The sequence below is a fragment of the Aythya ferina genome, assembly GCF_964211825.1.
Source record: "Aythya ferina genome assembly, chromosome: 3".
NCBI lineage: Eukaryota > Metazoa > Chordata > Aves > Anseriformes > Anatidae > Aythya > Aythya ferina.
The window spans coordinates 62563607-62576698 of NC_140298.1; the positions used below are offsets into that span (position 1 = coordinate 62563607).

The window sequence follows — 13092 nt, forward strand, 5'->3', positions numbered from 1 at the left end:
AAAAACACAAATCACAAACAAGCTCGGTGAATTTTGAAGATCAGTTTTTGAACACCCCAGTGTGGACGGTAAACCACAACAACAGTAACAGGAAAAGCAGCACCACAAACGAAAACCCAGTACTCCATTTGAAACTAAATTCATTTAATAAACTAGAAGAAATTGCTCAGCAATGAAAAACTCCAGCACCACCACCCTGACCACATAAGATACATGAGAATAAACAGACTTGTGGGCACACCTCAAGCAAGCTTAAAACAGAAGCCTGCTCCAAAACAGTCTCCACACTAGCAAGGTGATCTCACTGTCTGGTAGAAATAACGCTCATCAGCCAACTGTAATCAATCAATTTCACAGGACTGCTTACTATATATAAAAATTGAGGTTGGTAAAAATGTACAGGACGTTTGTTCCAGACCACTGTCTTCTGACCTCGATGAGCAAACAAACTGAAAATATTTCTCACGGAAACCGGTTTTGGTTTACAGGTCAGGTAATAACTTGGGAACTTCAGCAAAGGACAAACAGCAGCTCAGCAAAGCTTGCAGAGGACCTCTGTGGTGATGCTTTTGATATGGTAGTGAAACCCCACTTGGTGTCTGTTTTTCCAGAGGGGTCCAGGAAATGAGTTTTATTCTTGCTGATGCCTGGGCAAAACAACTTTGGAAGATGAGTGACTCGTGCTGGAGAGGCAGGTCATGGAGGGGGTGAAGGAAGGACAGCTTGCTGCAGTGGATAGCAGGTAACCAAGAGCTTTCTGATGTTCGGGCAAAGGACTGGTTGATTGAGCAGGGAAAACATCTGACTTCTCCATCACAAACAAGACTGTATGTATAGACAAACACATATCCTGTGTCAGCAAATGGTATATTACAATTTTTGTTACTTATCATGTGAAAGCTCATTTTTCCATGATTTGTGTCAAGCAACTGTTAAGTGAATGTGGAAAGTCAATTAAAAGTACACAAATTGTATCTTTTATCACAATTTTCTAATAATAATAACAACAATAATAATAATGATAAAAACCACCTGTTTCAAATGTGTTCAGATTTTTGTGGGGAAGTTTGGATAGAAAATACATCAAAACAGGTTTTGTACTTACATCTAACGGACATATTAAATAAGGGAAGTAGCAAATGTAGTTGATGAGGGAACAGGATGCTTCTGGTCACTGTGAACTCTATACTCAAAGATATAAAAGCTCATAAAGATAGAGAAAAGTGCTCTGTGGTGTTTCCCATAGCATCGCCCTGCTACTTGCTATGGAAATCGGTGACAGTCGTGCGAAGTGGGAACGGTACCTGCTTGAGCGGTTTGGAAAATCTCACCCCACTTCCTTCACATTTCTAAAATGAGTGTATCTTGACCTTGCCCACCTGTTTCTATTCACAGGCTGGAAGAGGAAATGAGCTTTGATGCTTCTTCCACTCCCGACTGATTTTTTAACTGTGAATGAACTTAGTCCAAATGAAGAAAGTGCGCTCTTCACACCCATTAGCTAAACTGAAACCAAAAGTCAGTACTTGAAACACTTTTCTGCATAACAGAAACCAAAACTCTTTGCATTTAAAGAGGGTAAATACCTAGCAGAAATATACATATATGTATATATACTGAAAACTGCATGATATTTCAAACCAGTCTTAAGAGTTAAGATGGTTTCCTCTTTTTACCTGTGACTTTGCAGCTTGCATTGAAAATCACCGTTATCAGACTGGCAAACCAAGGGCAGCAATTGCTGGAGCTGAAGAGAAAGGTATATCTCAAAGTGAGAAATCTCTGACTTCACTGTGTGACCTCTTCTGCTGGGCAGGTCGGCTGGTCTCCACCAGAAAGCAGTAGGTCCTCTCTGTACATACACCAAGTAACAGGGAGTGCAGATGGAAAGGACAAAAGGAGAGGGAATGGAGAAAAAGAAGGATTTGTGAGGTGCTGGGAGGTTAGGTGCCTTGTCCAGGACCACACAAGAAATTCATGGCAAGCAGGTGAACCAGCTGCTGGCATCAGGAAGGGTATGTGGTGAGTTAAGTGCCTCTTCCCCGAGAAGCTGCTAAGGAAACAATATGTGGATTATCAGCTGTCACCCGAGTGTTACTTCACAGTAATATTGCCATTCATCAGTTCCTGAGATAAATAGGGCAGATGGCATGAACTGCCCTATTTTGTGGAGCTGCCTGCTGCTTTCCTCTCAATATAGAGAGCCCTGGGTAAGACCAGCTTGGACTTATTTAGCCACCTTCTCAGTGAGGAGACATAAATCCTCCCCCTGCTTTTGTGGGTATACGTTGCACCATATCTGGCCCTGGGATGGAGGAGTGAGAGGTTCCTTGGGGCCAGCAGAGGTAGCTTGGGCTCTGCTGAATTCTGGGTGCAAAGGAGAGCTGTTTACTACAGCTCAGTCCATGTTCCCCTCTCTCTGCATGAAAAAGCTTACCCAACTGAGAGTATCAGCAAGGAAAAAATGGTCTTTTATGCTAACTGATATTCTGTTGTATTTTACACAATGCAGGAGGTACCAGAACTTCTAGCAAAAACTGGAGCAACTGAAAGTCACCTTGTCACCTAGTCACATCAAGCCATGTTTGAGACCTAGCCATAACCATTCCTCTCCAATTATTGACCAATTCAGCCCAAAACAGACACATACAAGCTGCCAGACTGGATCAGAATTTGAAAGACTGATGTTTAATCTGGTAGACAACTTAGCCTTTATGGTGGTAATCGTTTGGCAGAAGATGCTGTAAATTACTGTATCTTGTGGTAGCTGCATAGGAAGGATTTTCTGCATTGACAGCAACTTTTCTATCAGGAGAGGATGCTATGAATCTTGGTGTAAGCAAAGACCACAACAAGTAAATAGACCTAAATAAGTTTTAAGATACACAGAATACTTGTAAGCATAACTGCTCTTGGGCAGTTGTTATCATCAGGTGGGGAAAATGAGGCAGAGAGTTGCCTGGCTCTGCTAAGGACACGAATGTAGCACTGAATAAATTCCCGTTCTTGTTCACAGAGATCCCCTGGGTTTCTTTGTATGTTCCCCACACAGACTCCACGGCATCCTGTAGATGAACTTTGCAAAACAGTGAGCATCAGGCATTATCTTAGTGCTATCAGTGTTGAAGAGGGGAAATGGAGAATGAAAGAAAACACAGTATCTTTTTCCCCAGAGAGGTAGGGCAGTGCTTACCAATGGAAAATAGTGGGTTTCCTTTTGCAACGTGCATAAATCTGGACTTCCTTCCCTCCTGGGAGCTTATGCTGCATTGTAGCTCCCTTGACATGTCCCTCTGAGCAGTGTGAGGCTTTCAGCCACGGTGTTTCTAGCTCTCTTTGGAATACAAACTTTGGGCTTCATTCAAGAAAGCACTTAGGCATGTGTAATTCCTTAAATTTCAATGTGACTATTCATGAGCATACAGTTAGCACATATTTAATTGCCTTCCTGAATATGGGCCAAAACAGAAAGTATCCCAGGAGTGTTTGGGAAAGAGTCTTAGATTTCATTACTTTAATAAAGATAGCTGCTCCACTTCAAAATATTTCACAAATGGTTTGGAAAGGTTTGGGACTTCTTGCTAGCACATCTCTAGGGGGTGAGGCAGGCAACCAACCCTGTTGGAAATGAGATGAGGATTGTCTGTGCTTGTACCACCCCAAGGGAGAGGACCCATCTGAGAATTAATCTTTTCATGTTAATTTTTCCTAAATGGCAGCCTAGCAAGTGCTCAAATCCAATGTTCTCCACATCCATTTGTGAACATACCAGTTTTTATTACCACCATTTGGGAAAGAGCACTGGATTTAGAATATTCAACTGTGCAGGTAAAAGTTGCAGAGAAAACTCTTTAGTGTCTTATTTTCTAGAGTTTGCTTTCCATTTTAAGAATGAGTGCAAGATGATAAGCAGAAAAACATACTTTTCATGTTAGCTCTGATATGGTAACAAACTGGAGGTACAACACCAGTAAAGATGGTATGTTTTATTAGTCTCGTTAAAATTGCCACTCAGATTCCACAGACCACAGCATTCATCCAAAATTGTTATTGAATGTGAAAAGCACCTAAATCTTCAATATTTACAACCATGTCTTGACCAAGTAGTGCAGATACCCTCTTTATTTTTCAAAACTAGCTTTAAAACTCGATGTGGGTTGTAAGTGAGTATCAGCAGATTTCATTCATCTTTTCCACTGTAAATAGTCAACATCTGAAATTGCTGGAATTTCAAAATTGAAGCATTTTGCCCAAGACCTATATTCATTTATCCTCTTGCAGGTAATAACAGTGGAGGCCTCCATATCTGTGATGAGACTCATCTCATCTTAAAATAGATGTCTTTTTAAAAGAAGGGAAAAAAGTGTGTGTTTCTTTTTCCATTGCCCAGAGAAGTTTTAGCTGGTGATCTCAGATGTGCGCATCCACAATTCTGACACCTCTACAGAGGTGAGATGAGTCCTACCTCGCATTGCTGATTTCTCCACTGACTGAACAACAGGTAATGGACACAATGGAGCCACTACAGCTGCAGTGCAAGAGTACAGATAGAGGTCTCTTCCTCTTGCAAACAACCTTGTTTTTTGGCTTGAGCATAACTATGAATGGGGAGAAGGCAGTGGCTGAGAAATCATTTCTTAGTTTTCAGACCCCAGTTTGCAACATTGGCAGCTAGCAAGAAAAGCCTCCTTGGCCTGCTACAGTCATGACCCATATATATACCAAACTGTTTGGGTGATGCTGAAGATTAGCACACTGACCACTGCTGCAAGCTTCGAGGGTTTTGGATTGAGTCATGTGTGGGTGGGGGTAAGGCTTTCTCCTTCCCAGGCAGTGTTGTTTTCACTGACAGCCTGGGCTAGATGAGGGAGGAAGGAGGTTAATGAAACAGCGTATGTGTCCTGCTTGTGGCAGCATCAAACACGGCTGCTCAGCGTTTTGGGGTTGAGGGCAGGTGTCCACCCCTCTGTGGTGGGGACGGTTTAGGGGCTCAGTGCAGTGTCTGTGCGCTGCTGGTGCCACCTCTCCTCCTGCCCTCTGCACAGCTGAGCTGCTCTGCGTGGCACAAAGGCTCCTTCATCTAAAGGAGCCCAGGCCGTTCCCAGTTTTGCAATGGCAGAGCTGCTTTGGCTGTAGGGTGAAAGTAGACTGAGCCACAATCTGTTCTTGCAGCATAGGAAATGGGGTTAGTATGCAGAGGCGCGTGTGGCTGAAGATGTTACGCAGCAGGGTACATTGCTGATAGTGCAGTACGCTTCTCTGCTCGAGGTGACACAGGAACATCCCCCGATGGAGGTGAGAGAAATGCTTTTGAAAGACGTGTGAGAGATCTTCAAAGATAATTTCTGCTTTAGCCGTTCATGAGGACAAAGGGCCCAGAAAGGCAAAATAGAAGGGGATACTCATATTTACACACAAGCACTCACATTCTTGTGTAAAGATAGCGATCATACGTGGAAACAGGCAACCGAAAGTTTCCCCGGTAAAAGTGTAATTCTTGTAAAGCGGGGCTGGTGTGTACAAAGATAGTGCACTCTCACTGAAAGGACTGTTTTAAAATTAGCAAAATGTGACCGTCGCTTTGCTTTATTTTAGATCTTATTTCGAAACATAAGGCCGTGCTTATAGTGGCATCTAGTGGCTGCTGTGCTTACGGAGGTCTCTTCCCCGACACCGCTGTCAACTCAGGGCACAGGAGCTGACGCGAGCTTTTTGCCTTTCGGTCTAAGACTCCAGCAGCATTTTTCTCGTGCTTCTATTGGAGCAGCGCAAAGGTCAATACCAAAGTCAGAGGAGTCCCAGATATTAGGATGAATATTGGTTAGAGCACCTTATAAATAGGCAAAGTTCTGGGTTCATGGCTTCGTTTGGTTCCTGAATTGTAGAAAAGCCTAAAATTAAGGGTGCTTCAGATTGACAACACCTAGAAGTAGCCCAGACCCAAGTCCCGTTGCATGTGAAGTGTTGGTTTTTCAAGTTTAGCAAAAGGGAAATGCACGCTTCCAGGTTTACCAAAGGGCAAGAGAGCTGGGCTCTGGGCATGTCTCTGTTCGTGCTGGTTGGTGCAGTGTGCTCACCTAGTGGGACAAAGTCAGGGTAATTGCTGAAAGATGGGCCATGAGTTCTCCTGCTATTGGGTATCCTAAATACTGACAGTCAGATTGCTGTTAAGATGACCCATTAGCTCCTTCCCATGTTGTGGGCAACACTGATGGAAATCTTGTCATGATGCTGTGTTTTTCCAGTGCAGGTGCCTCCTCCTTCTCATCTGCTGTTGTGTTAGTTGGTCTCTCCACCTTTGTTGACTCCTACACCAGGAATTTCAGCTCCTTTTCACCTGATCTGGCCTGTGCCCAGCTCATTATCCACCCCATTCCCTGCTGCCCCTTTCTGCAGAACCCGGCAGGCTTTGCTAAGAAAAACAGCGCGCTCCGCCGTGACCTATCTCTTCCGTTTGACCCACTCTTTCCTTTAGTCACAAGCACAGCTTTGACTAATAATGTTGTTCTGGGGACTACGGCTTCTGTGAATTTCAAACACAACAGCTATGCTACTGCTACAAGAATCAACAGGTCAAGGGAAAGGGCCTGAGCAGTGGCATGTTGTTGTTGATGAAATTAATTAGCAAGGTACGGGCACATTGGTGCTCTCATTAATGTTGAGACCTAGCCTGGGACTACTCCTGACAGGCTGCAGAAAGGGGTTACCTGTATGGTGTGAGCAATAGCCTGCAGGTTTGTGTCAGACCTGAAAAGCAGTCTCAGGCCCATGTACTAAGGTAGGCGCAATCAGCGTGATCTAAACTGTTGTGATGAGTGACTCATCGGCCAGAAGATGACACCAGTCCTCACTGAAGAGCACCTGGCCCTTCCCTCTCTTCAAGCAAGGGCTGAGCCCCAGCAGCTGTCCCGGCACCACTGTGCACCTCCCGTGAGACCTGCTCTTCCTTATTGCGTCTGTTGGAAAGGTGCAATGGATTCGGGAAGCACTGAGATAAAGTTGTGGCAGAAAACCCACCGAGGGCCTTCAGACCCTTCATGGTTTCTTCAGAGAATCCGCAAGCCCCAGGTAACTGCAAAGAGAGAGGAGCTGTGGCAGGAGGAGGATCACCTCATGCCTGCTTTGCTTCGTGTGTGGTTCCCTGAGCATCCCCACACACACTGCTCTTGGGGACGGGCTGAACCTGCCCTTGGTGCGAGCCAAGGTGTCCGTTCCTCTCAGCTTGACCTGTAAACAGAGACAAAAGTGAGCTCAAGGGCCAAAGGGTGGTGCTTCTTTAGTGTGAGGGCAGCCAGATTTATGTACTGAATTGCTGTGTTAAAACAATTCAGGCAACAGTATGGGGGAAGACCTAGAGAGCTCATGCTCTACAAAAACCCAGGGGAGCCTCTTCTTATGTGCATACCTTATATTGTAATGTATGAAATATTGTAGCTAATGAGTCCCATTTACCTGAGATGTTAATACATCCACATCCTGTACCACTTTTATCTTTTGACATTTTAGAACTTTTTTTTTTTTTTTTTTTTTTGCAAGTGGCAATTTTCTTGAGTATATTATCGTGAATTCATTTAAACACCTAAAAGCTTAGCTATAGTCTAATTGTGACATAGATATTGGTAATATGAAATCTGCTTTTGCAATGCAAATGCCTGTCTATTAGCAGAATCTTGTAAATTTGATTTTGAGTTGGGAGCAGCAGCTGTTTATTCAGTTCGCAGGTTTCTTGTGGTTTGTGGTTTCTTGTGGTTTAAACATTTGCAGGGTGTAGACACTAACGAGAGCACTGAATTGTTTATGGTGATCTTTGAAGCAGCATTGCAGATTTGTTATGAATTTTTGCCAGGCCAGCAGAAATGTATTAGCCTCTCCTTATGCAAAGTCCCACGTGCAGAGTAACCTCATTAATCCAACTCTTTTGGGACCATGCCACCATGTAGGTTAAGCAAAAACTTACCCTGCTACCATATGGCAGTTGATCACATCCTTTCTTCAGATCTGTTATTTGAAGGGTTGTCTCTTCCCCAAAATAGTGCACTTAGGCATAAATAAAAACAAAAACAAAAACCTTATTTTTATAGCTCTTGCAACAATAGCCAATGTAAGAGCAATGGACAAGGCATCAGGTTAGCAGTCATCTTGGTGACTTGTGAACTAGTTCTGTAATGCTGGGACTACACTGGGAGTGCATGAATGTGCTCTCCTAGTTGGAAACCCATCTCTTACAACAGTCTCTTACCAGAAACTGTGAAGTAGAACTCCTTTCACTATTTCATTATTTTATTTTATTTTATTTTATTTTATTTTATTTTATTTTATTTTATTTTATTTTATTTTATTTTATTTTATTTTATTTTAACCTCATTTATTTCATTTTATTTCATTTATTTTATTTAACTTTTGCAGGTACTTCCACACAAGTTCTATCACTTCATGTTTTCCACTCCAGTACTCTGCAAAATGTATTTCCAGGAGCCCGGTCAGTTCATTCTGGTTTGTATGCGCTACAGGGCAAACGGGCTGTTTCTCCCAAACTCAGAGAGCGTGTGACCAGATTTCTCCTAATAACTCCTAGCTTAATAAATACTAGTTACAGAGTGCTCCACTAGATTGTTATCACCTTTTTAGGGAAAGAGATGAATTTAATTGAAGTAGGCTGGGCAAATCTCTGAAGAGATACACTTGTAGAAACAATATAAAACCATGCAGGAATAGGAAAATTAATCTCACAGTCCTTTCCCCCTAATCGTTCTTCATGACATACCATATTCCTTACGTAGATGGCAAAAGGGAGCCCTCTAGGGTAAGTATTATGTAGTAAGACCTCTGTTTTCAAGGTGCTTTGCAGCTGGTTTCATTTTGTATTTCAGCAGCAAGGAAGGTTCATGAAATACAGTGACTTACACTGCAACTTCTACCTCAAAGAAAACCTACACTGCTGCTCACCCAAGCCCCTGAAACCTTGTGAGCAGAAAGATCTCTGTATCTATGCCCTGCCTCTCTGAGCATCTATCAAAGATTGGATAGAAGGGCTGGAGGGCCCGTGTAATAGCTCAGACTGCCCATTCTCAGGCTCCCCCAAATAGGGTGTGAATGGGTGAACAGAGGCCACCCCTCTTACCGAAGTCCCATGCTGGCCTTCACTTTTTTTCACTCCTGTGGATGTTTCACAGCTGCTAAAGCCTCACATTGATATACGGCCTCTCCTTGTCCCAGTGTTATCCATCATCACACCACTGCTCCCACTCTCCATTGCCTATACGCACTGCCAGCCAGTGTCCTATCTGTCTACTTTTTCTGCAACTATCACATCTTTCCCTCCCACTGCTCTCAGACTCCTTCAGCAAACAATCAGACCCGTCCTGCTCTACTCATACACACTGCAGCATAGGGGTGAGAAGCACAGAAGGGTGGGAAGAAGAGAGCAGTGCTGTGTGGGGCAGAGATGAGGCAGGAAAAGGGACAGCTGGAAGGAATAGGATTGTTTGTGATATTTAAAAACACTTGGAGATCTTTGTACCTAGCAAGGTAAATGGCTTCTGTGGTCTGTTTTATGCAGTGTCCATTCCTTCCTTGCTATTAACTGAATGCAAGACCCCATCCAGCCATGGCTTGGAGGCACGGTGTCCACTGGGCCCTGTGGCCTCATGCTGTTCTCTCAGTAAGGATTTACTTCATTTCAGGGCTAATGACACTCTTGGTCCTTCCTGCTGTTTTGCTGAAGCACATGGCTGCAGCTCAGGTAAATTACAGGCCTGCAGCAGGAATGACTGGGTGTAACCGCCTGGCCTGCGTTGAAAGGCTGACAGACCCCAGGACTGCGGAGCCTCCTCCTGAGCCTGAGAAACTATGAATTGGCTTGTGAAGCCTGCGGCTTCGCAGAGTACTACAAAGGCTTCTTTTTTTTTCAGTCCCTTTTGTTTACCACCCCAATGGCAGTGTTTTTACTGGCTCTGGCAGTTGCATAGCTAAAGGATCATATGACTATATATTTTCTGGTCTTTCCTTCTAATCCAGAAATACCACAGGCAGTAAGAAATTCTTTTCCAGGAATTCCTGTCAGTGAGAAAGTGTAAAGCATTTTCATTTTTAATGGGATTTCCTGTTTCTTCTTTTCCAATTCTTAGGCTGAAGAAATAGAAACAAGCAATTTTGCCTCGGGTGATGACCTGTGGTTGTTTCCTCTGCCACGCGTGGCAGCTCAGCCTTGTGCTTCCACTGGGACTGTGTTTTTTGTACAGCTCCTGACTTCGGGCAATGAAATATGAGGTGAGAGAGTAAAGCTGTTTGTTTGGGTGAGAAAGGCACAAAAACTGATGCTTTGCTGTGCCTGTTAATATTGGGCTAGAACATGGGTAGCAACACAAAAATTCATTTTCGTTGCTTTCCTAATCAGGTGCCATGGCAGTGGCAGGGATACAACTACATAAAAACTTCCTTTCAGACTTCACTATTGGCCTGGAGTTAGCTTTAGAGTTAGATTTTAGATTTTTTAATTCCTCTACTCTGCAAGGTTCATCCACTTTTGAATTGGCTCCATTTGGGTCCATTCCTATAATAATGAGCCCCTCTGCTCTCTGCTGGGCTGTCTGGTGAGTGCTGTGGGCTAAGTTCATTATCCTTTGCTCTCTGCAAGGATGTTTTTTTCTCCCTGCCCAGACTACGCCTTATCATTTCTTGCATCTGACTGAATTTCTAAGGCGCATCCTGGTGGCCATGTAATCACAGAGGTGCTCCAGTGTGGGAACCTGGCTTGCGGGAGCAGCTCATGGTGAACTCCAGCTGGATGAAAAAGCAAAGGAAGCACTCACCAGCAAGGCAAAACTTTTTCCAAGAGCTATCTGGTATGCTGCCTTCACCTTCCCCTGATAGGCACAGCCTGTCTCCATCAGAGAAGCATGAAGGCTGTCTTGAGTCAGCAGATAGCATCCGTCTCCCAAATACCTTCCTGCTTCTAGCCCAAACCTAGGTAGTGTGCCAAGCATTCTCGATACCCAGTACTAGCAACAGAGTTTGGCTGTGAGAGCTGCTGATTGCAAAAGGCTTCACCTGATGAAGAATTGCTCAGTTAGTTCACTAGCTGTTTTGAAGTAACAGAGGATGGCGGAAGACCAGGTGTGGGGCATAGCTTGCCTCCTCCGGAGTGACAAATCAGAGTCTAAAAGGCAGCACAGCACACAGTGTGTTACATGAAGTTTCCAGCCAGAGTCCTGGGTCTCTCAGGTAACAAGTGGAAGTATCATGAACTGCAGCAGAAGAGAAGGGGTGGAAACTCCAGGAGCTCCTTCAGGACAGCGTTTCTGTTGGCTCTTGCACTTAGGAGACTCGGCTCTCATGCAGAGGGACAGCTCCTAACGCCTCACTGCGTCGCAATGATGTCCCCTCTTCATCTATGTCATCTGCTCAGTTACAGAGATGGGCTACGCAGATGCTCATACAGATGCTGTAGCTCCAGAGCATTTACAAGAGGCAAAGAGTGACTTAACAGCTTCAATTAGCTTCTAGAAAAGACTGCACAGTGCTTAAGGTACGCCAAAAAGGCAGTATGTGACTCCTCTGACAAAGCAATGCTGCTGCTCCTTGTGATGCTTTAGCCTCCTGCGGTGCCAGATGTAGCTAGTGTTTTACTATTTCTTTCTTCAAATAGCAGTGCTCAGGGGGGATAAACTTTACTTAACCTAATTAATTTTAATCACAGCTTTCAAATCTCATACTGTGCAAAGAATTACAAATTGGAATACATTAATAGAACCCATGGTTTATGCTGCAAGCTAATCGGAAAGTGTGCATTTACATTTTCTGCATGAGTTTGCAATTACCATTAAAATAAAATTCAGTTATGTCCTTTTAAATTACTAAAATGTGAAGAACAGATTGAGCTGGTCCCATTTGTTGTAGAAAATGACTTGAAAATGGCCTACATTTCAAAGAATTAAATGATTCTTCCTGAATAAGAGGTTTTAGAAAATGACTTCCAGTTGTCTAGAGTTAAGGTGCTTCCAGGCATTCTGGTTTAAACAATCTTTCTTTTACAATAATGGATTGCTTAATGTTTCCTACCTGCTTCAGTACGGATTCGTGGAAGGAACAAGGAGGGTTCTTTCTAAAAGTCAGCAACCTTTAGGAATAAGCTGGAGAAATGACATCTCAAATGACCACGTCCAAAGCCCAATGCTGAGCACTGAGAAGCAGTTCAGAAAATTTCTTTCCCAATGGAGGGGTTTCTCATCTGATGAATGTGGGAATGTAGGCCCAAATCCTACAGTCCAGCAGCTTTGGGGTTTCATTATGAACACAAATATCCCCCAGGTGTTTTTTAAATCAAAGTTTTGGTAGGGTCAGGTTGAAAATTTTATACATACCCAATGATTTTTTATTTATTCTTTTTTTTACAGGACTGTGATGCCAGATCAAAATGATGTGGCTGACTAGCTCCTATTCTCCGAAGTACTTTTGGACTTTTAGGAAACCAAGTCCCATTCACTTCAGTGGAACCCTAGATTTCAAGGAGCCAAGAACCCCCTGAACCTACAACTCAGACACCTTATTCATTTGGCTCTGTTGAAAAAAATGTTACTTCAGTGGAAATGACCTCATTTTTAAGAAAAGCTGAATTGCTCCCAAAAGGATCATTGTCTTCAGAAATGTAGTCTATGTTACAGCACGACAGGGCCCCAAACAGTTTTTAATATAAAGCTTGACATTGTATTGTAATGGCAGTGTTCAAGACAGTACAGTAGTGTTTGTATTTGTTTTCAGCACAACCCCCTACAACTTATTTATTTATTTATTTTTAAATTCAAAGTCAAAGCAAGCAGTGCAAAAATAAAGAGGAAAACCACAGTCTCATAGTACTTGGTACAGACACAGAAACAGCTTACTCCTTTGTATAGCAAAAAGGTCAAAATGCATTGCTTTTGGGAAAACATAAGCAGATGTATATGTTATAGATGATAACCTTTAGCTAAGTTGTAAGCCTAGTGCTTATTAAATAATTGATAGTACATCAGAGCTTCATGAAAGCCATGTTTTACATGCTGAGTTCGAATAAAATGGCTTGTGATAATGATTTCTGTAAAACATAATATGAAG

General features: G+C 43.2%; 1 protein-coding gene and 1 long non-coding RNA gene across 3 annotated transcripts; both read left to right on the top strand.

The window, feature by feature from the left end:
• Positions 1-284: 284 nt before the first annotated feature.
• LOC311435261 lies at positions 285-3015 on the top strand. The gene is made up of 5 exons (XR_014692007.1): positions 285-384; positions 489-742; positions 1396-1578; positions 1691-1759; positions 2513-3015. It is a non-coding gene; the product is annotated as an uncharacterized lncRNA (long non-coding RNA).
• A 3523-nt stretch (positions 3016-6538) lies between these two features.
• On the top strand, positions 6539-13080 carry LOC311433770 (uncharacterized protein). Of its 2 annotated transcripts, XM_084513323.1 has the most exons (4): positions 6539-7068; positions 8407-8493; positions 10128-10269; positions 12396-13080. In XM_084513323.1, the coding sequence occupies exons 1-3, from the start codon at positions 6835-6837 to the stop codon at positions 10266-10268; spliced, it is 462 nt and encodes a 153-aa protein (XP_084369449.1). In that variant the 5' UTR covers positions 6539-6834; the 3' UTR covers position 10269; positions 12396-13080. The 2 variants fall into 2 exon arrangements, 1 of the variants encoding a protein (XP_084369449.1); XR_014690946.1 differs by lacking the exons at positions 6539-7068; positions 8407-8493 and adding an exon at positions 9365-9528.
• Positions 13081-13092: the final 12 nt, after the last annotated feature.